At 48.9% G+C, this 19,050-nt stretch overlaps 1 protein-coding gene and 1 long non-coding RNA gene across 8 annotated transcripts; one reads left to right on the top strand and one right to left on the bottom strand.

The window, feature by feature from the left end:
- Positions 1-2,656: 2,656 nt before the first annotated feature.
- On the bottom strand, positions 2,657-12,430 carry LOC708053 (amine oxidase [copper-containing] 3). Of its 7 annotated transcripts, XM_077971738.1 has the most exons (7): positions 12,144-12,293; positions 11,734-11,864; positions 9,678-11,137; positions 5,864-6,149; positions 5,009-5,138; positions 3,460-4,429; positions 2,657-3,164 (listed from the first exon to the last, which is right to left on the bottom strand). In XM_077971738.1, exons 1-6 carry the CDS (start codon positions 12,180-12,182, stop codon positions 4,154-4,156), a joined length of 2,322 nt encoding a protein of 773 aa, XP_077827864.1. In that variant the 5' UTR covers positions 12,183-12,293; the 3' UTR covers positions 2,657-3,164; positions 3,460-4,153. The 7 variants fall into 7 exon arrangements, with proteins under 7 accessions (XP_077827864.1, XP_077827869.1, XP_077827865.1 ...); XM_077971741.1 differs by lacking the exons at positions 2,657-3,164; positions 3,460-4,429 and adding an exon at positions 4,552-4,704 and having other exon boundaries at positions 5,009-5,198; positions 12,144-12,430; XM_077971743.1 differs by lacking the exons at positions 11,734-11,864; positions 12,144-12,293 and having other exon boundaries at positions 3,450-4,429; positions 10,389-11,435.
- LOC144335719 (uncharacterized) lies at positions 7,193-11,329 on the top strand. Its single transcript, XR_013406841.1, has 2 exons — positions 7,193-7,485; positions 8,763-11,329. It is a non-coding gene; the product is annotated as an uncharacterized LOC144335719 (long non-coding RNA).
- Positions 12,431-19,050: the final 6,620 nt, after the last annotated feature.

The following is a 19,050-nucleotide window of genomic DNA, read 5'->3' as shown; positions in this document are numbered from 1 at the left end:
GTCCCTTTGCCAGAACTTACTTCCTTTCCAGCCCACATGGTTAACCTGGGGGTCCAGGCAGTTCTCAAGGGAACCATAGGATTCCATGTGATGTGGGATCCCAGTTTATGATCTCTCTTCTGGTCACAAGCTGAATTGGACCCAAATCTGCGCCCTGAACTTCCCTCTTGCCAGATCCTGCCTAGTCAATGCCCTCCCCTCGGGCTGGGTGGGCAGCCTGGGCTTCCTGCTGGGACAGGACCCCTTCTCTTCTTGATCTCACTCCCAGAAAAGACACTGACGGAGCAGAGGTGTGGACGCCACATACTGTGTAAGTTTCTCTTGCCTTGACACACCTGAGAAAGCTTGGTGTTTGAGCCCTACCTCCTCCCCACTTTACTCCCACCCCCAAATCCCCTCCTGGAAATAGTCCCGGTTCTTATTTATGCCTATCCAAAGTCCAAAGTCCACAGCCCATGAGGGGCAGCCCTGGTCAGGCTGGTCTTGAACTCCCAACCTCGTGATCTGCCCACTTTGGCCTCCCAAAGTGCTGGGATTACAGGTATGAGCCACTGTATCCGGCCACTCCTGGGGCTTTTTAGTGCCTACCCTCAGTGACATTCTGGTCACCTACGCTGGCTGCTGCAGAGTAACAGAGGCTACTGTCACCAGGGCCCTGGGACCAGATGACCCTTCACCTTTTTTTTTTTTTTTTTTTTTTTTTTTTTTTTTTTGAGACGGAGTCTCGCTCTGCCACCCAGGCTGGAGTGCAGTGGCCGGATCTCAGCTCACTGCAAGCTCCGCCTCCCGGGTTCACGCCATTCTCCTGCCTCAGCCTCCCAAGTAGCTGGGACTACAGGCGCCCGCCACCTCGCCCGGCTAGTTTTTTGTATGACCCTTCACCTTTTTTATCCTTCCACCCACAAACCCCCGGGACTGCTGCTGACACTTGACCATCCTTCCCCCTCACAAACGCGTACTCCACATGGCCTGTGTAAATGGCAGGAACTTGTAACATCTGTCAGTGTAGGCAGATGACAAGATGACAGGAGGAACATTTTCTGATGACAATGAAAGGCAGAGAGACAAGATGAAGAAAACTGTTCAGAGACATAGGCCCCCGCAAGGAGATAACCAAGCATTGTCCTTCTTCAAACAAGATAGTCCCTGGCAGATCCAAGGCTAACCCAGCCCAGGGGCAGAAGAGGACACCAGAAGTAAGGAATGGAGGAAGGAACTACAAGACCTGAGGCAGCAGGGACGCTTGCACGGGACCTCTGCTAGAAACAGAGGGAACAGACTAGGCACAGCAACTCACACCTGTAATCCCAGCACTTTGGGAGGCCGAGGCCGGAGGATCACTTGAGGTCAGGAGTTTGAGACCAGCCTGGCCAAATGGTGAAACCCTGTCTGTACCAAAAAATACAAAAATTAGCCCAGCATGGTGGCACACGCCTGTAGTCCCAGCTACTCGGGAGGCTGAGGCTGGAGAATTGCTTGAACCCGGGAGGTTGAAGTTGCAGTGAGCCGAGATCACGCCACTGAACTTCAGCCTGAGCGACAGAGAGAGACTCCATCTCAAACAAAAGCCAAAAAACAAAAATCAATAGGGAATAGAAGCTGAAGTAGCAGGAAGACCGAGAGGAGGAAGACTTTGTCAGCATGAGAGGGAACAGACAGAGAGAAGGACCTGCTGTCCAAGGCCCCAAACTGAGATGCACATCTACTGGGGAAAATGCTCTGGGGCTTTGGGAGAACAGTCTGGTCTCTAGAGGCTCCCTACTCACCTTTAAGACCCAGGGCAGGCCAGGCATGGTGGCTCACGCCTGTAATCCCAGCACTTTGGGAGGCCGAGGAGGGTGGATGACCTGAGGTCAGGAGTTCAAGACCAGCCTGGCCAACATGGAGAAACCCCATCTCTACTAAAAATACAAAAAAATTAGCCAAGCGTGGTGGCGGGCACCTCTAATCCCAGCTACTTGGGAGGTTGAGGCAGGAGAATCGCCTGAACCCAGGAGGCAGAGGTTGCAGTGAACTGAGGTTGTGCCATTCACTCCAGCCTGGGTGACAAGAGTGAGAATCTATCTAAAAAAAAAAAAACAAAAACCAGGGCAGAGGAGCACTAAGGAGGCCCAAAAGAGCTTCCGAATGTCACCAAACTCTCACTTAAAAATGTTTAAAGTGGCAATTTTTTTTTTTTTTTTTTTTTTTTGAGACTGAGTTTTGCTATTTTTGCCCAGGCTGGAGTGCAATGGCGCAATCTGGGCTCACTGCAACCTCTGCCTCTTGGGTTCAAGTGATTCTCCTGCCTTAGCCTCCCGAGTAGCTGGGATTACAGGCGCATGCCACCACACCCAGCTAATTTTGTATTTTTAGTAGAGATGGGGTTTCACCATATTGGCCAGGCTGGTCTCGATCTCCCAACCTCAGTTGATCTGCCTGCCTCAGCCTCTCAAAGTGCTGAGATTACAGGCGTGGGCCACTGTGCCTGGCCAAGGTGGCAAATTTTATGTTACATATATTTTATACAATTTTAAAAGAAGGAAAAAAGTAAGTCACTTTGGAGAACAATCTGGCAGTTTCCCAAAAGGTTAAACATAGAATTACCGCATAACCTGGAAATTCTACTCCTAGGTACATACCCAAGAGAAGTGAAAACACACGTCCACACGAAAACTTGTGCATGAACGTTTATAGCAGCATTATCTATAATAACCAAAAAAGTGGAAACAACTCCAATATCCACCAATGGATGAATGGATAATCACAATGAGATACATTGATACAATGGGATATCATTTAGCCATAAAGAAGTGAGGCACTGACATACACTACAACATGGACGTATCTCACAAACATTACACTAAGTAAAAGAAGCCAATCACAGAAGACCACGTATTGTCTGAATCTTTTTTTTTTTTTTTTTTTTTTTTTTTTTGAGACGGAGTCTCGCTCTGTCACCCAGGCTGGAGTGCAGTGGCCGGATCTCAGCTCACTGCAAGCTCGGCCTCCCGGGTTTACGCCATTCTCCTGCCTCAGCCTCTCGAGTAGCTGGGACTACAGGCGCCTGCCACCTCGCCCGGCTAAGTTTTTGTATTTTTAGTAGAGACGGGGTTTCACTGTGTTAGCCAGGATGGTCTCGATCTCCTGACCTCGTGATCCGCCCATCTCGGCCTCCCAAAGTGCTGGGATTACAGGCTTGAGCCACCGCGCCCGGCCTTGTCTGAATCTTTTCATGCAAATGCCCAGAATATAGGCAAACCCAGTGGGACAGACAGTAGGGAGGTGGTTATCTAGAGATGGAGAGGGACTGTGGGGAAATAGAAAGTGACTGCTAACACGTACAGGATTTCCTTCTGGGGTGATAAAAATGTTCTGGAATTAGTAGCAATGGTTGCAAAACTTTGTGGATATACTAAAACACATGAAACTGTGCTGGGCACAGTGGCTCATGCCTGTAATCCCAGCACTTTGGGAGGCTGAGGCAGGTGGATCACCTGAGGTCAGGAGTTTGAGACCAGCCTGGTCAACATGGTGAAATCCCTTCTCTACTAAAAATACAAAAAAAAAAAAAAAAAAAAAAAAATTAGCCAGGCATAGTGATGGGAGCCTCTAATCTCAGCTACTCAGGAGGCTGAGGCAGGAGAATCACTTGATCATTTGAACCAAGGAGGCGGAGGTTGCAGTGAGCCGAGAACGCGCCATTGCACTCCAGCCTGGGCAACAAGAGTGAAACTCTGTCTCAAAAGAAGAAAAAAAAACAAAAAACAAACAAACAAAACAAAAACAAAACTCATGAAATTGTATACTTTAAAGGGATGAATTTTATGGTATGTAAATTATGTCTCATTAAAAAAAACACACTGTTAAGAAAACCAGGAGTGGTCTAGGGAAATGCCCGGCCACGGCTCTAAGCTCCAGGAGGGGCCATGCCTCACCTCTCTGGATGGGAACTCAGCACAGCTGGCATCAAAAGGCTGAGTGTCCCCTGTGTCAGGCATCACAGGGTCAGGAGGCTCCTGGCATAGAGGGGATGCGAGGCAGGGCAGTGGAAGAAAGAGGGTCCTGGCGCAGGGAAGAGGGGACCAGGCTGCCGGCCCAGTGCCCAGCTGCTCCCCGTCCCTCACACCCTGGCCGTGGAGCCCTTGGCCACATGCCCCATCCCAGGGACCGCCTAGTTGTGAGAGAAGCCCCCGTGGGAGAAGGCAGGGAGGTCGGGGGCACAGGCAGCAGCCTGGGGCAGGCAAGCCAGGGGGTTGACCTCACAGGCCTCAGCATCCTGGTCCCCTCGGAAGTGGATGGAGTCGGCAGAGTAGAAGGAGGGGTCTTCGTCAAAGAAGTTGTAGGGTCGGAGGAAGAAGCCCACGCCGTTCCCCACAGTCACCGTGTTAGGAATGTCCTCTGCATGTGGGATGTGCAGAAAACCAGCTGTCACCCAGGCCACCAAGTCCTAGCAGGGGAGAAGAAAGAGGGTCACGAGGTCTGGCTTTGCTGAGAATGTGCCCTGCCTCCCGCAGTGACCTTGCAGATAGGGAGTCAGCTCACCCACCTATATGTTCTTAGTTCCTCAGGAAAAATGTGAAGTCATAAAGTTTCTTTTCTTCTTCTTTTTTTGTTTTTGTTGAGACAGAGTCTCGCTCTGTTACCCAGGCTGGAGTGCAGTGGTGTGATCTCGACTCACTGCAATCACCACCTCCTGGGTTCAAGCCTCAGGCACCCGAATAGCTGGAATTACAGGCACGCGCCACCACACTCTGATCATTTTTGTATTTTTAGTAGAGATGGGGTTTCACCATGTTGACCAGGCTGGTCTCGAATTCCTGACCTCAAGAGACCCACCTGCTTCGGCCTCCTAAAGTGCTGGGTGGGATTATAGGCATGAGCCACTGCACCCGGCCGAAGTTTCATTCTTAGTGGGTTCTGAAGGTCCCTGAGGAATCTGGCTCCTGAGGCAGTGAAGTGGCTCATCTTGTCCCCCTGACTCCTCCCCTCCTCCCCAGCTGCCTGCTCACCACTCCATGCAACTGACCTGCCCTGCAATGGTCTCATTGTTGATGAAGTCAGTGAAGTCCACAGTGGGTGTCCAAGGGTCATTCAAATTGTAGATGCTGGTGCTACTGGGCTCCTCCTCCTTCCGCTGGGTTACCGCCAGCTGGTACCTACAGGAGTTTTTGATTAGACCGACAAGTTCATCAACCGTTCCACTGCCTGAGGCTGCACTGAAGAGTGAACAAACACAAGGGGGAAATGAGCCCCGAAGTCTTAGAGTATTGAGCCTCTATATCATCTCTGTCCAGTTCTGCTTGCCTCTCTCTCTCTCTCTCTCTCTCTCTCATCTGTAGACTTCCCGACTTGTCCGCTGTCCTGTACCTTAAACATCACTGGCCCAGCAGACTTCAGGTAGGATGTTGCTCATCCATCCATCTGGATCAGAGCATGATGTTGAGCCTGGGCCTTGGAATCACATATGGACATGGCCTCTTTCCCATCCTAGGTCAAGTTCAGTATCCCAAATACCTAGATTTTAGGGAATCCTCCCTCCGATCTGTGCTCCTATCTCACTGTTCTTTTCCTCCAACCTTTAATGTGAACATTTTAAACATACAGAAAAATTGGAAGAATTGTATGTGAACATCCACATACTCAAGTCTAGCGTCTACCACTAATATTTTCCTAGATTTGCTTCAATGCCTCATATCTCAGCATTCCTCCACCCACCCATTAGGCTTTGTTTTGAGTGGCTACAGATTGTGGCCACAGGAATGTGTGTGTGTGTGTGTGTGTGTGTGTGTGTGTGTGTGTGTGTACCTGTGGGAGGTGGAACAGTGTGGAGCCCTTCATCCATTCTACCTGCCCCACTCCCTCCTGACCGCCAACCACTCACCTCCCCCAGCTGAAGCTTCTCTCCATGGAGCTGTTCTGGGGTAGCGGCTCCCCAGAAAAGCTGCGCACCTGGATGCGGTAGCCCCGGGGGTGACCCCACTTGTTGCTGTGGTTGCTGGCCAGGTACAGGTAGCGAGGGGTTGCACCTCCCATGGGGAAGGCGGCCTGCTCCTCCGTCTCCAGCAGCTTCCGGGTCACCTCCATCCTCTGCATCTGGTGCTCAGGGCTCCACGGCACAGCCATGGGGACAAAGGCCATATCCTCGGCCCAGACCCAGTTCTCTAGTCCTGCTCAGGGTGGGATGGGGGAGGGCCTGTCATGCAATTGCCTTGGCCCCTCTGGACTCTGCCTCCACCTGGCTTCAGAGTGGGGGCAAAAGAGCAGCCCAGAACTGAGTGTGCCCCTGCTTCTCTTCCCTCTCTACAAGATAACCCCAGTCCAGGGATTTGGAGGAGGTCTTTCTCTCTACTCTCTTCTCTGGTAATAATCCCAGATGCCTTGTGACTGGGCCTCCACCAATTGCCTCCCTCTGAGGGGCTGCATGGGAGGGTGTTTACCTGAGGTTGGAACAACCTTGTGGGCAATAGGCAGGGTGGCACTCCCTCTGACCTGAAGACTTCCCCTCACATGTGAAGCCCTGTGGCATTGCCAGGACTGCCTTATCATGAAAATAAGCCGCACATTGACTGAACCTGAAGGAGCTGTGTAGGCAGCATGCTGAGTGCCTTCTGTGTATTCATGCTTTCACTTTTCCAACAATCTCAAAAAGGAGGAACTATCATTGTCTCCATTTTACAGATGGGACAACTGAGGTTTAGAGCATTCAATAATGTACCTTGGTTGGTCAGCAAGGACACACGGTTAATATCATGGCAGTGCTGGGGACCTGGGTCTTAGTCTGGCCTTACACTGCCCACACATCAGCACATAGAGGAAGACAGCATAGAGAGACACCACAACACAAGAACAGCAGACGTGGGGACCAAGGGGAAGGAAAACCAACGCTGGGCCCGATGCTGCTGGGGCTTGGAGGTACCTTTCATGTTTGAAACTTGGCAGGGAGCAGGGAGCAGGGGTTAAGACACAATCTGTTTCCTGAACTTTTGGAGTCTGAATGATTTTATTTGAGTCCAACTAGGTCCCACATTAGGAGTCAAGTTAAGTGATCTGAGACAAGGAGCAATAAATCAAAACATGCTGGTAGTTCCCTCTGCACCTTCCAAAGACCAGGAGAGAGGAGAGACTGATTCAGCAAACCCTTAGTTTCCTTTTGTAGATTCACTGCCCCTAATCCATATCCTAGTGTTTCCACCCTTAGCTGACAATTGCAAACTAAGAGGTTTTTTTTTTTTTCTTTTTTCTTTTTTTTTTTTTTTTTGGACAGAGTTTTGCTCTTGTTGCCCAGGATGGAGTACAGTGGCATGATCTGGGCTCACTGCAACCTCTACCTCCCAGGTTCAAGTGATTCTCTTGCCTCAGCCTCCAGAATAGCTGGGATTACAGGCACACAACAGCATGCCCAGCTAATTTTTGTATTTTTAGTAGAGACGGGGTTTCTCCATGTTGGCCAGGCTGGTCTCAATCTCCTGACCTCAGGTGATCCACCCACCTCAGCCTCCCAAAGTGCTGGGATTACAGGCGTGAGCCACTGCGCCCAGCCACAGACTAAGAGTTCTTTATGGTCCACACACACAAGTAGGCTCCTGTGGCTAATCACAATAATACCTAGTATTTCTCAAGGGCCCGCTATGTGTCAGGCACTATTCCAAGTGTTTTAAAAGTTGTCCTCATTTAATACAGAGATAAAGATAGATGTGTGTGTATGGGTTGGTTGGAATATATGCTTGAATTTTCTAGCTAAGTCTACTGAGAGGGCCTAAAAGCAATGACATCCCAGTAATGATGAGCACACTTGGTGCCCAGATATTGGTTTCTAAATACCATTCTCCAATAAAGTGAACCTGATCTCCTTGCAGACAAGGTTGATTCCAGGGTAGGAGCAGGGGAAATGCCAGATGAAACATTTTTGGGTGCCAGAAAGTAAGGAAGGGCTCAAAAAAGCGTGGAGGTATGTGAAAAGGACATAGGAACTAATCTGAAGGACCTCCCAATGGCCAGAGTTGGAAAAATGTAAGGAACAAAGTAAATGATAGTACTCCGTTATAACCCTTAAAGTACAATAAAAAAACATGAGTCTATACAATTTGAATAAATAATTGAAAACAGAAATAAAAAGGAAGGACAACTCTTCTTTATGGAAAATTCCAATTAATAAATGTATAAGGAATAAGGAAAACTTTTAAGGATTAAGAAAATGTGGTATATCTACATGATGAAAAACTATTCAGCCTTAAAAGAAGAAAATCTCATTGCAACAACATGGATGAACCTAGGGGACATTATGTTAATTAAATAAGTCAGACACAGAAGGATAACACTATATGATCTCACTTATATGTGGAATCTAAAAAAAGTTGAACTCATAGCAGTAGGAAGTAGAATGGTGGTTACCAGTGCCTTAAGGAGGGTGGAGTTGGGGAGATGTAGCTCAATGAATAAAAAATTTCAGAAGTTCAAGAGATCTATTGGACATGGTGGCTCATGCCTGTAATCCCAGCACTTTGGGAGGCTGAGGAGGGAGGATTGCTTGAGCCCAGAAGTTCAAGACCAGCCTTGGCAACATAGTGAGATCCCCATCTCTATTAAAAAAAAACAAAAAACAAAAAAACTTAAATTAGCTGAGCGTGGTGGCGTGTGCCCACAGTCCCAGATACTCAGGAGGCTGAATTGGGAGGATTGCTTGAGCTCAGTAAGTTGAGGCTGCAGTGAGCTATACCATTGCACTCCAGCCTGGTTGACAGAGTAAGACCCTGTTTCAAACAACAGCAGAAATCCCAAAGAGATCTATTGTACAACACGGTGACTATAGTTAATAACAATGTATTATATATTCTGGAATGTGCTAGGAGTAGAGTTTAAGTGTTCTTACCACCAAAAAAATGATAAGGGCTGAATATGGTGGTTTACACTTGTAATCCCAGCATTTTGGGAGATCGAAGTGAGAGGATCACATGAGCCCAGTTAGTTGGAGGTTGTAGTGAGCTATGATCACACTACCTCATTCCAGCCTGGGTGATAGAGACCCTGTCTCAGAAAAGAAAAAAGAAAAGAGATGAAAAAAAGAATGTAAACCACCTGAGAGCAACACTGTTGTTTCTTTTGTTAAACTGCATAGTGGGGTGCTTGGCACAAGTGTGCATTCATACATTTTTGTTGCTTGCTTGAAAAATGTTGTTATGTGAAAAAACAGAAGTGACAAAACATAGGTACATTATGATAACATTTGAGTATATAAATCTAAATACTTCGATCAGTATATCATATTTATACATAGTATACAATATAATAGATTCTATAATCACAGAGGTAATTTTTTTAACTATGGAAGACTTTTTTTTTTGAGACAAAGTCTGGTTGTCATGCAGGATGGAGCGCAGTGGCTCGATCTCAGCTCACTGCAACCTCTTGACTCCCAGATTCAAGTGATTCTCTTGCCTCAGCCTCCTGAGTAGCTAGGATTACAGGTGTACCCATGCCCAGCTAATTTTTGTACTTTTGGTACACACAGGATTTCGCCATGTTGGCCAGGCTGGTTTTGAACTCCTGACCTCAAGTGATCTGCCCACCTCAGACTTCCAAAGTGCGGGGCTTATAGGTGTAAGCCACCATACCCAGCCCAAAGAAAACTTTTAAAGCTAGGCATGGAGACTTCAGCTCACCCCTCCGGCACCTTTGCCTCTGCCAGGATGCCTTACCTGCTACATCCAGGTCCACCTTGAAGTGGGCGCTGTGGGTGTGGGCCGTGCCCAGGGTGTGCTCTGAAACTTTGTTCCCATACCTCTGGGCAGCACCAAAGGGGAATGCTGAGCTGATGTAGCCGGTGGTGTGGAGTCTGACTTCTATGGCCCCATTAGGGTGGAAGACTGTATCCCACACATAGTCATAGTTGAGCATAGTGGACACAGATCTGACAACCAGCACCGTTTCTGCAAGGCCCCCAAAGTAGTGGGAGTAGAGATCTGAGTGGTGTCGCCGCAGGGGGAGGCCCTGGTTGTGTTCAAATACACAAAAGGCATCACGTATTGTCTTGGCGGCCTGGGACTCGAAAAGGAAGTGCCAGTCCACATAAGTGGCCAGGTAGGGGCAGTCCACCCCACGGGTCAGGGGCGTGGAGAAGTGGCCCAAGCCAAAGCTGCTATCTATGTACCGGCTTCGTAGAGCAGAAGGAGAATTGCCTCCATAGATGGCCAAGGCCTCCTGGACACTGACTTCATAGGCCACCCTCTCCCCTTGGAAGCGAACGTCAAAGATCCTTGGGCCGCTGAATGCTCCGAGGCCAAAGGAGAAAGTCCACAGTGAGGAAGCCACTCGCCTTCCCTGGACACTGAAGCGGGGGCCCTGGGGATGGAACTGCAGAGGGGGAGCTGGACCCGGGGGCACAGGGGACTTCAGGAACCAGGACCCACCTGTGCCATTGTCTGGGATCAGCACCACGTTCACAAGGCCGGCCTCAAACTGGGCCTCCAGCTGGGCCAGGCTGTCGTAGTAGCAGCCTTGATAGAACACCTTCTGGATGGTCCAGCGGGCAGGGTCCAGGGCCTTGTGGTTCACTAGCAGCTCCAAGCCCACGGGGTGCAGGAAGAACCCAGCCCCTGAGATGTTGTAGTAGAGGCCAAACCAAGTGGCCCGGTCCCCTGATTGCAGACCACGGGGAGCCGTGTTCATTGTCACCAGGTTCCGTTCCTGGTGCTTGTAGAAGCAACAGTGGTGGAGAAGCCCAGAAGCCTGGGGCAGCTCTCTGTCGAAGATCATCTGGTCTATGTCCAGGTACTCTCGGAATAGCACGGGGCGTCGGTGATAGGGCAGGGGGCCTCCATGACGCTCCACGGTCACGTCCCGCATATAGGAAGGGTGAGGCAGTGGCCCCACCACCAGCTCACTCACGTTGGGCTGGGGTTGCCTGCCAAAGAAGACGATGGCCAGTGCCTCCCGGGCAGGTGGGGGGCTCCCCCTGTCCAGGTGAGCCAGGGCTGCAGCCTTGGGAGGCAGCTGTAGCTCCACTGAGAAGACACAGTTGTCCAAGGGCCGGGCCTGGGCCGCATCCACCAGCCCTGGCCCCAGTCGCTGGGTCAGAAAGTGCATCACAGCTGTCAGCTCCTCTCGGCTCAGGTCTGCAAACAGCTGGCTCTGGCCAGGGTGTGTCCAAGGCTGGGCACTGGGAGATATGGAGGCGCAATGGGGAAGCTGGTTCAGCTTACATTCCCTCTCACCTCCTTTCTCACTCCCAGCCCCGCCTTCACCTATGCCTGTCACCAGAACACTAAACAGGGACCAAATAATGAAGACAGCCATAGCTGAAGCTCCTGGGTCGTCTTCAGGCTCTTGGTTCTGAATGCAGAATGCAAAATAGACAATGATAAACAGCCAGACAGGACCTGGGTGCAGGATGTTTCTCTCCGCCTCTGAAGGCGCTGCCGGTCAAGAGGAATGATGGATATTGTGAAAAACCCCAAGGGCAGAGGGGTCGAGGGTGGAGCTAGAGGGAACTAGGAATCAGGCCGTGTTCAGGAGGTGGGGCAGAGTTAGGAACTTTGACTTTAAATGACCCACGTAAGCCTCTGTCCTCCTGTTCCAAATCAAACAACACACTCAGGGTCAGGGTCAACGAACCGAGTAGGCTCAGAGGTGCGTTTTGGAGATAAGAACTAGCAAGGCGCAAGAGGAAGTGGGGGTGACTGTCCTGTGGCTCTCCTTTCTCTTCCCTCCAGGTGGAACTTTTCTCCTGGCTGCAAGGCTGCAAGGGAAACTCACCTGGCCACGCCTCCACAGCCAGATTCCCTCCTTCCCTCCTCTAATTTTTGATGTCCTCCAGGTTCTGCCTCCCACCACTCTCTCCTGCCTCCATCCATCAGCCAGAATCCTAGCAGCAGCCTGAGGGAAGCCTGAGAGTAATGATGAGAAGGCAGTATTTAGTAGGGAGCTGGAGGGGCTGAAGGGCTGAGCCAGGTCAGCTGTGTGGAGGCCCCAAGCACCCTAAGTCACTGCAGGGGAGCGTGCAGGGTGCAGAACAAGCTAGAAGCTGCCTGGTTCATTGGGGTGGGGGTGAGGGTGGGGGTAGGAACCAGAGTATAACCAAGACCTTCAGGCCTCCCCTTGTACTGGACTGAGGGATAGGCCAGGGCAGAGGTCAGATGGGGCTGGCAAACTGGCTGTGGACTTACCTCACGCCTGAAAATCCTTTTCCAAAATGGTGCCGACATGGAGAGTGAAGCCGCCTCTGTCCTTCAGAGCCAATGGCTGAGCAGCTTCTTTTCCAGGTGACAAACATGTGGAAAGCCACTGTCATTTGGGCAGCCAGGTCCTGAGGGGAACTAGAAGAGACTGAGGGTTCCAGAAGGGGTTGTGCTTCCCTTGTGTACCTGGGGAAGAATCTTCTCCAACCTTCACACATCTAGGAAGACTTCTCAGGAAGAGATGTTCGAGCCAGCCTTGGAGATGATACATTCACCTGGCAGAGAAGAGGAAGGATATTCCAGCACAGAAACCCGAAACAGCTCAGCACAAGCAGGGAACAGTCAAGGATCAGCCTATTTGGTGGGAGTTGGGGAGGAGGGGAGTAGGCAGAGGAGGTAAGATCATGAAGCCTTGTGTGGCGCATGCTTTCAGCAAGGTAGTCATTGCAGGAGACAGTGAGACAGACATCTGGAAACCTAGAAGAGTTTAAGCAGATAAATCAACATCAGAAGGGTCAGGCTATCCAGAAATGTTTATGCCATCGGTTGTATTTTGATAAGGAAACTTGCCTGGTTTTCCTGCCTCTTGTTCTTTTATTTTACTTTATTTTTTTTTAAACAGTCTTGCTCCATTGCCCAGGCTGGAGTGCAATGGTACAATCTCTGTCTCCCGGGTTCAAGCAATTTTCCTGCCTCAGCCTGCAGAGTAACTGGGATTACAGGTGCATGCCACCACACCCGGCTAATTTTTGTATCTTCATTTCATTTCATTTCATTTATTTCATTTCATTTCATTTCATTTTGAGATGGAGTCTTGCTCTGTCGCCCAGGCTGGAGTGCAGTGGCACAATCTCAGCTCACTGCAACCTCCACCTCCTGGGTTCAAGCCATTCTCCTGCCTCGGCCTCCCGAGTAGCTGGGATTACAGATGCATGTCACCATACCTGACTAATTTTTGTATTTTTAGTAGAGATGGAGTTTCACTATGTTGGCCAGGCTGGTCTTAAACTCCTGACCCCAAGTGATCCACCTGCCTCGGCCTCCCAAAGTGCTGGGATTACAGGTGTGAGCCACCGTGTCTGGCCTCTTGTTATTTAAAGCTGTAGAAGTAGTAGGGCTCATTTCAAGGCTGTAAGAAAAGTAGGGTTCCCCTTTCCTGCAGGATGGAATTTCAACATAATAACTCCCCCCTCTAGGCATGTGAGCCCTTCTTGTCCTCAGGGAAACCAAGAACCACATTTTCTCTTGCTGAGCTGGTTTTGATGCTCTGCAGAAGCTCTTCATGAAAAAACTGTTTTTAAAAAAAAGTTGGGTTTTTTGTTTTTCTGTTTCGTTTTGTTTAGTTTTTGAGACACAGTCTCGCTCTGTCTCCCAGGCTAGAGTGCATGGAGTGCAGTGGTGTCATCATATAGCTCACAGCAGCCTCAAATTCCTGGACTCAAGCAGTGTTCCCGCTGCAGCCTCCCTAAGCTCTTGGATTACTGATGACAGCTCCCTGGATCAACTCGGGAAGGAGAAAGGTTTTTGAGAGATCCCCTACAGAGTGAGGGCAGGTCTTAGGGGAATTTTGTGGGATTCACAAGTAGGGAGTGTGTGTGTGTTAAGAGAAAGAATGGCTAGAGCCGACTCTCCCGCTCAGCAAGGCCTTAGGGAAGTGATAGCCTTAGAGGGGAACTCATGCCCAGGCCCCTCCTCTGTCTCCACCTTGGCAAGATTTGGCGAGGCAGTGGAAAGTGAGTTTAACAGCAGTGATCACTGTCCACTGAAGACTAGCTGACAGTCCCTGAAAGTCCCAGATTCCAGAGTCTTACCTAACCCTAAAGATGAGCACTCTCAACAAACATGCCTGGAGTTTAATTTCCTGCCAGCCGGGTAGCTGAGGGCACAGAGCTGGTTATCTAACATAAAAAAATAAGGCCAGGCATGGTGGCTCATGCTTGTAATCCCAGCACTTTGGGAGGCTGAGGCGGGTGGATCACCTGAGGTCGGGAGTTCAAGACCAGCCTGGCCAACATGGTGAAACTCCGTCTCTACTAAAAATACAAAAATTAACTGGGCGTGGTGGCCCACGTCTGTAATCCCAGCTACTTGGGAGGCTGAGGCACAAGAATTGCTTGAACCTGGGAGGCGGAGTTCGCAGTGAGGCAACATTGTGCCACTACACTCCAGCCTGGGTGACAGAGCTAGACTCTATCTCAGAAAAAAGGAGGAAAGAAAGAGAGAAAGGAGGGAAGGAAAGAAGGAAAGAAGGAAGGAAGGAAGGAAGGAAGGAAGGAAGGAAGGAAGGAAGGAAGGAAAAGGGAAGGAAAGGAAAGGAATGGAAAGGAAAGGAAAGGAGGGAAGAAAGGAGAGAGAGGGAGGGAGGAAAGGAAGGAAGAAAGAAAAGAAGGAAGGAAGGAGGGAAGCAAGGAAGAAGGAAGGAAGGAAGGAGAAGGGCAGGGAAGGAAGGAAGAAAGAGAAAGAGAAAGAAAAGAAAGAAATAAAGAGAGAGGAAAGAAGAAAGAAAGGAAGGAAGGAAGGAAAGAAAGAAAAGAAAAAGAAAAGAAAGAAAGAAAAGAAAGGAGGGAGGGAGGGAGGAAGGAAGGAAAGAAAGAAAGAAGAAAGAAAGATGAAAGAAAAGAGAAAAGAAAGAAAGGAAGGTAAACGGGCATGGTGGCTCACGTCTGTAATCCCAGCACTTTGGGAGGGTGAGGTGGGAGGATTGCTTGAGCCCAGAAGTTCAGGATCAGCCTGGGCAACATTTTGTAGAGACCCACATCTGTATAAAAAAGTTAAAAAAAAAAAAAAAAAAAGAATTAGCTGCTGTAAGGCATGATCATGATGCCATTACACTTCAGCTTGGGCAACAGAGCAGGATGCTATCTCAGAAAAATAAACAAAAAGAAAAGTGACATTTAATAATTACGCCCAAATGTTGGGGAGTAAAACTCACACCCAATATTCCCATCAATGAGCAGTAACATGGAGATGAGGAACTAGAAAGCTTCTTGAAGTCAAGACAATGGAATTACTGTAACTAAGGCAGGAAAGGGTCATTGGAAACAGATTGTGAAGCAGAAATTTAAAGAAAATAAATACTGCATGTACTCACTGCAAGAAAAGTAAAGGTTAAGTGAAAAACAGAAGTTTTCTTCTACTGCAGGCAAGGCTATAGACAGGTCATGGTGACCTAGCCTGCAGAAATAGGCTCCAGACACCCCCGAACAAAGTTAAAAGAAGAAAAACAAATTTCTTTGCTGTCTCCCCTTTCTCTAACCCATTAATTATGACTATGTTTGCCAATACTTTTATTCAGTAAAATTTGTAAGTTTCTGTTTTACAAGTTATACCAAGTCAACAGTTATGCTATAGGTTACGTGACTTGTCACTGTATAGTTTACTGTCTTTGTCCTGTTTCTGTGTACTAGCCTATGTAAGCTAAACTCTGTCTTTGTTCAATGCTCAGCTTTTTAGATGTGAGTCCACTGAGCCAGTGCGCACCTAATAAACATCCTCCTGTATTCACCCATGCTAGTCTCTCTAGTCCTCTGTGTCCTGCAACAGTTGTGTGACCTTTAGGATAAAGGAAATAAAATCTAATGTCAAGGCCTAGCCACAAGGCAATCCATCCCAGCCAGGGAACTTGTGTCTGGGCCCTTTGGTAAGTTACAGTCAATAGTGAGGAAGGTACCTCCAGCTCTCGGCTAAGAACATGCCATTAAGATAACTAATGCTGGAGCTGAGCACAGTGGCTCACGCCTGTAATCCTAGCACTTTGGGAGGCCAAGATGGGCAGATCACTTGAGATCAAAAGTTCGAGAACAGCCTGGCCAACATGGTGAAACCCTGTCTCTACTAAAAATACAAAAATTAACTGGGCATGGTGGTGGGCACCTGTAATCGCAGCTACTCAGGAGGCTGAGGCAGGAGAATTGCTTGAACCTGGGAGGTGGAGATTGCAATGAGCCGAGATCACACCACTGCACTCCAGCCTGGGTAACAGAGCAAGACTGTCTCAAAAAAAAAAAAAAAAAAAAAAAGGATGACTAAGGTTGACCAGGTGCAGCAGCTCACACCTGTAATCCCTTCATTTTGGGATGCCAAGACTTGAGGATCACATGAGCCCAGGAGTTCAAGACCAGCTTGGGCAATATAGAGAGACCTCATCTCTACAAAAAATTTTAAAAGAAAATTAGCCAGGCACATCCTAGCTACTTGGTAGGCTGAGGCAGAAGGATTGCTTGAGCCCAGGAGTTCAAGGCTGCAGTAAGCTACGGTTGTGCCACTGCACTCCAGCCTAAGGGACAGAGCAAGACCTTGTCACTAAAAAAAGAAAAAAACAGAGAAAAGATTTATTTTGGTTGAGCGTGGTGCCTCATGCCTGTAATTCCAGCACTTTGTGAGGAAGAGACAGGAGAATGGCTTGAGCCCAGGAGTCCAAGACCACCCTGGGCAACATAGCCAGTCCTTATCTCTACAATAACTTTAAAAAATAAATATATATAGGCTGGTGTGGCGGTTCATACCTATAATCATAGCACTTTGAAAGGCCAAGGTGGGCAGATTCCTTGAGCTCAGGAGTTCAAGACCAGCCTGGGTAACATGGCAAAACCCTGTCTACCAAAAATATAAAAAATTAGCCGGATATAGTGGTGTATGCCTGTAGTCCCAGCTACTTGGGAGGCTGAGGTGGGAGGATCACTTGAGCCTACAGGGTGGAGGTTGCAGTGAGCCAAGATCGTACCTCTACACTCTAGCCTGGGCAACACAGTGAGAACCTGTCTCAAAAACAAAACAAAACACCAAAAACATATATGTAGAGAGAGATATTTGGCCAATGACAAATATTGACAGTTAAAGTAAGAAAGGCTGGCTGGGCATAGTGGCTTACACCTGTAATCCCATCACTTTGGGAGGCCAAGGTGAGAGGATCACTTGAGCCCAGGAGTTTGAGAGCAGGCAACATAGTGAGACATGGTCTCTACAAAAAAAAAAATTTTTTTTTGTAGACAAAGTTTCACTCTTGTTGCCTACGCTGGAGTGCAGTGGTGCAATCTCGGCTCACTGCAACTTTCACCTCCCAGGTTCAACCGATTCTCCTGCCTCAGCCTCCAGAGTAGCTGGGATTACAGATGCCTGTCATCACACCCAGCTAATTTTTTGTATTTTTAGTAGAGATGGGGTTTCATCATGTTGGACAGGCTACTCTTGAACTCCTGACCTCAGGTTATCCACCTGCCTTGGCCTCCCAAAGTGCTGGAATTATAGGCGTGAGCCACTGTGCCTGGCCTACAAAAAATTTTTAGAATTAGCCAGGCATAGTGGCACATGCCTGTAGTTCCAGCTACTCAGGAGGCTGAGGTAGGGGGATCGCCTGAGTCTGGGAGGTTGAGGCTGCAGGGAGCCATGGTGGTACCACTGCACTCCAGCCTGGGTGATAGAGCAACACCTTGTCTTAAGAGGAAAAAAAAGAAAAGAAGAAAGAGAAAGAAAGAGAGAGAGAGAGAGAGAGAGAAAGAAAAGAAAGAAAGAAAAAGAAAGAAAGAAAGAAAGAAAGAAAGAGAGAGAGAGAGAAGGGAAGGAAGGAAGGAAGGAAGGAAGGAAGGAAGGAAGGAAAGAAGGAAGGGAGGGAGGGAGGGAGGGAGGGAGGGAGGGAGGGAGGGAGGGCTGAGATCACCCAGGGAGGACTTCCAGAGAGAGGAGAAAGGAGGACCAAGGACAGAGCCCTAGAAAACGCAAGAGCTTGGGGATCCATGAGTAGATGAGGGGAGCAGAAGTCAAGGAGCCTGAGAAGACTGAGAAGAAACAAATATGGATGAAAAGGGGACAATGTTAGGGAGTCAAGATGGGAGAGAGTTCTGAGAAGAGACGACAGTTGGTGTTGTCAAATGCCACCGAGAGGTCCAGAAAGTAGGCGGCCAGGAGCTCCTATTGATTTTGTGTTTAGGAAGTCACTGGGGGCCAGGCGCTGTGGCTCACACCTGTAATCCCAGCACTTTGGGACGCCAAGGCGGGCGGATAACTTGAGGTCAGGAGATTGAGACCAGCCTGACCAACATGGAGAAACCTTGTCTCTACCAAGAATACAAAATTGGCTGGGCGTGGTGGCAGGTGCCTGTAATCCCAGCTACTCAGGAGGCTGAGACAGGAGAATTGCTTGAACCCAGGAGGTGGAAGTTGCAGTGAACCAAAAGTGCACCATTGCACTCCAGCCTAGGTGACAAATGTGAAACTCCATCTCAAAAAAATAAAAAAATAAAAAAATAAAAATAAAAGAAAGGAGAAGTTCAGGTCCTCAAGTCAAAGGGATTATGAAGCCTGCATCCGCGCCTCATCAGGCCATAGCATCCACCTTTCTCCTGCATCTGTCCTGAGTCTGCCCTTCTCTCCGTCTCTCCCCGTCCTCCTTCACTCCTGCCTCTGCTCCTGGCCATATTATGAATTAATACGCCATTGCAGGCCCCCTGCTCCTTACTGAAGGCTTTCTCCCTGTTCTTTAGAGCCTCATTTCTCTCCAGCTCACTGACTCCTCCCCATCCACTGTTCCACTGACCTATGGCAGAACTTGGGCTTGGGGCAGAACAGACAGAAGGTAACAGAAGCTTCCATGATGCTGGAGCTCTAGAACATATTCTGGTCTTTTTCTGGTCAGAAGCTGAGTGGCATCCAGAATGTGTTTCCTGCACTTTACCTCCTGCCCTGGCCTGGGCTTCTGGCAAGCATAAGTCCCCCCTCCAAGTCCCCCCTCCTCACTGCTTCTCAGTGCCCCTCACTGAGAGAGAAAGAGAAGGAGAGGGAAAGGGCCGGCATGGCGTGTGTGTCAGGGAATTAACCGAGGTTTAACATTTCCTCAAAAATGTACAAGCATGAGAAGGTAAAAGAAGTTACTACAGGCCACACTTGCTTCTCTGGGTCT

The sequence above is a fragment of the Macaca mulatta genome, chromosome 16 (genome assembly GCF_049350105.2).
Source record: "Macaca mulatta isolate MMU2019108-1 chromosome 16, T2T-MMU8v2.0, whole genome shotgun sequence".
NCBI classification, from domain to species: Eukaryota; Metazoa; Chordata; class Mammalia; order Primates; family Cercopithecidae; genus Macaca; species Macaca mulatta.
The sequence above is the reverse complement of the archived record's forward strand: the minus strand, read 5'-3'. Positions and strand labels throughout refer to the sequence as shown.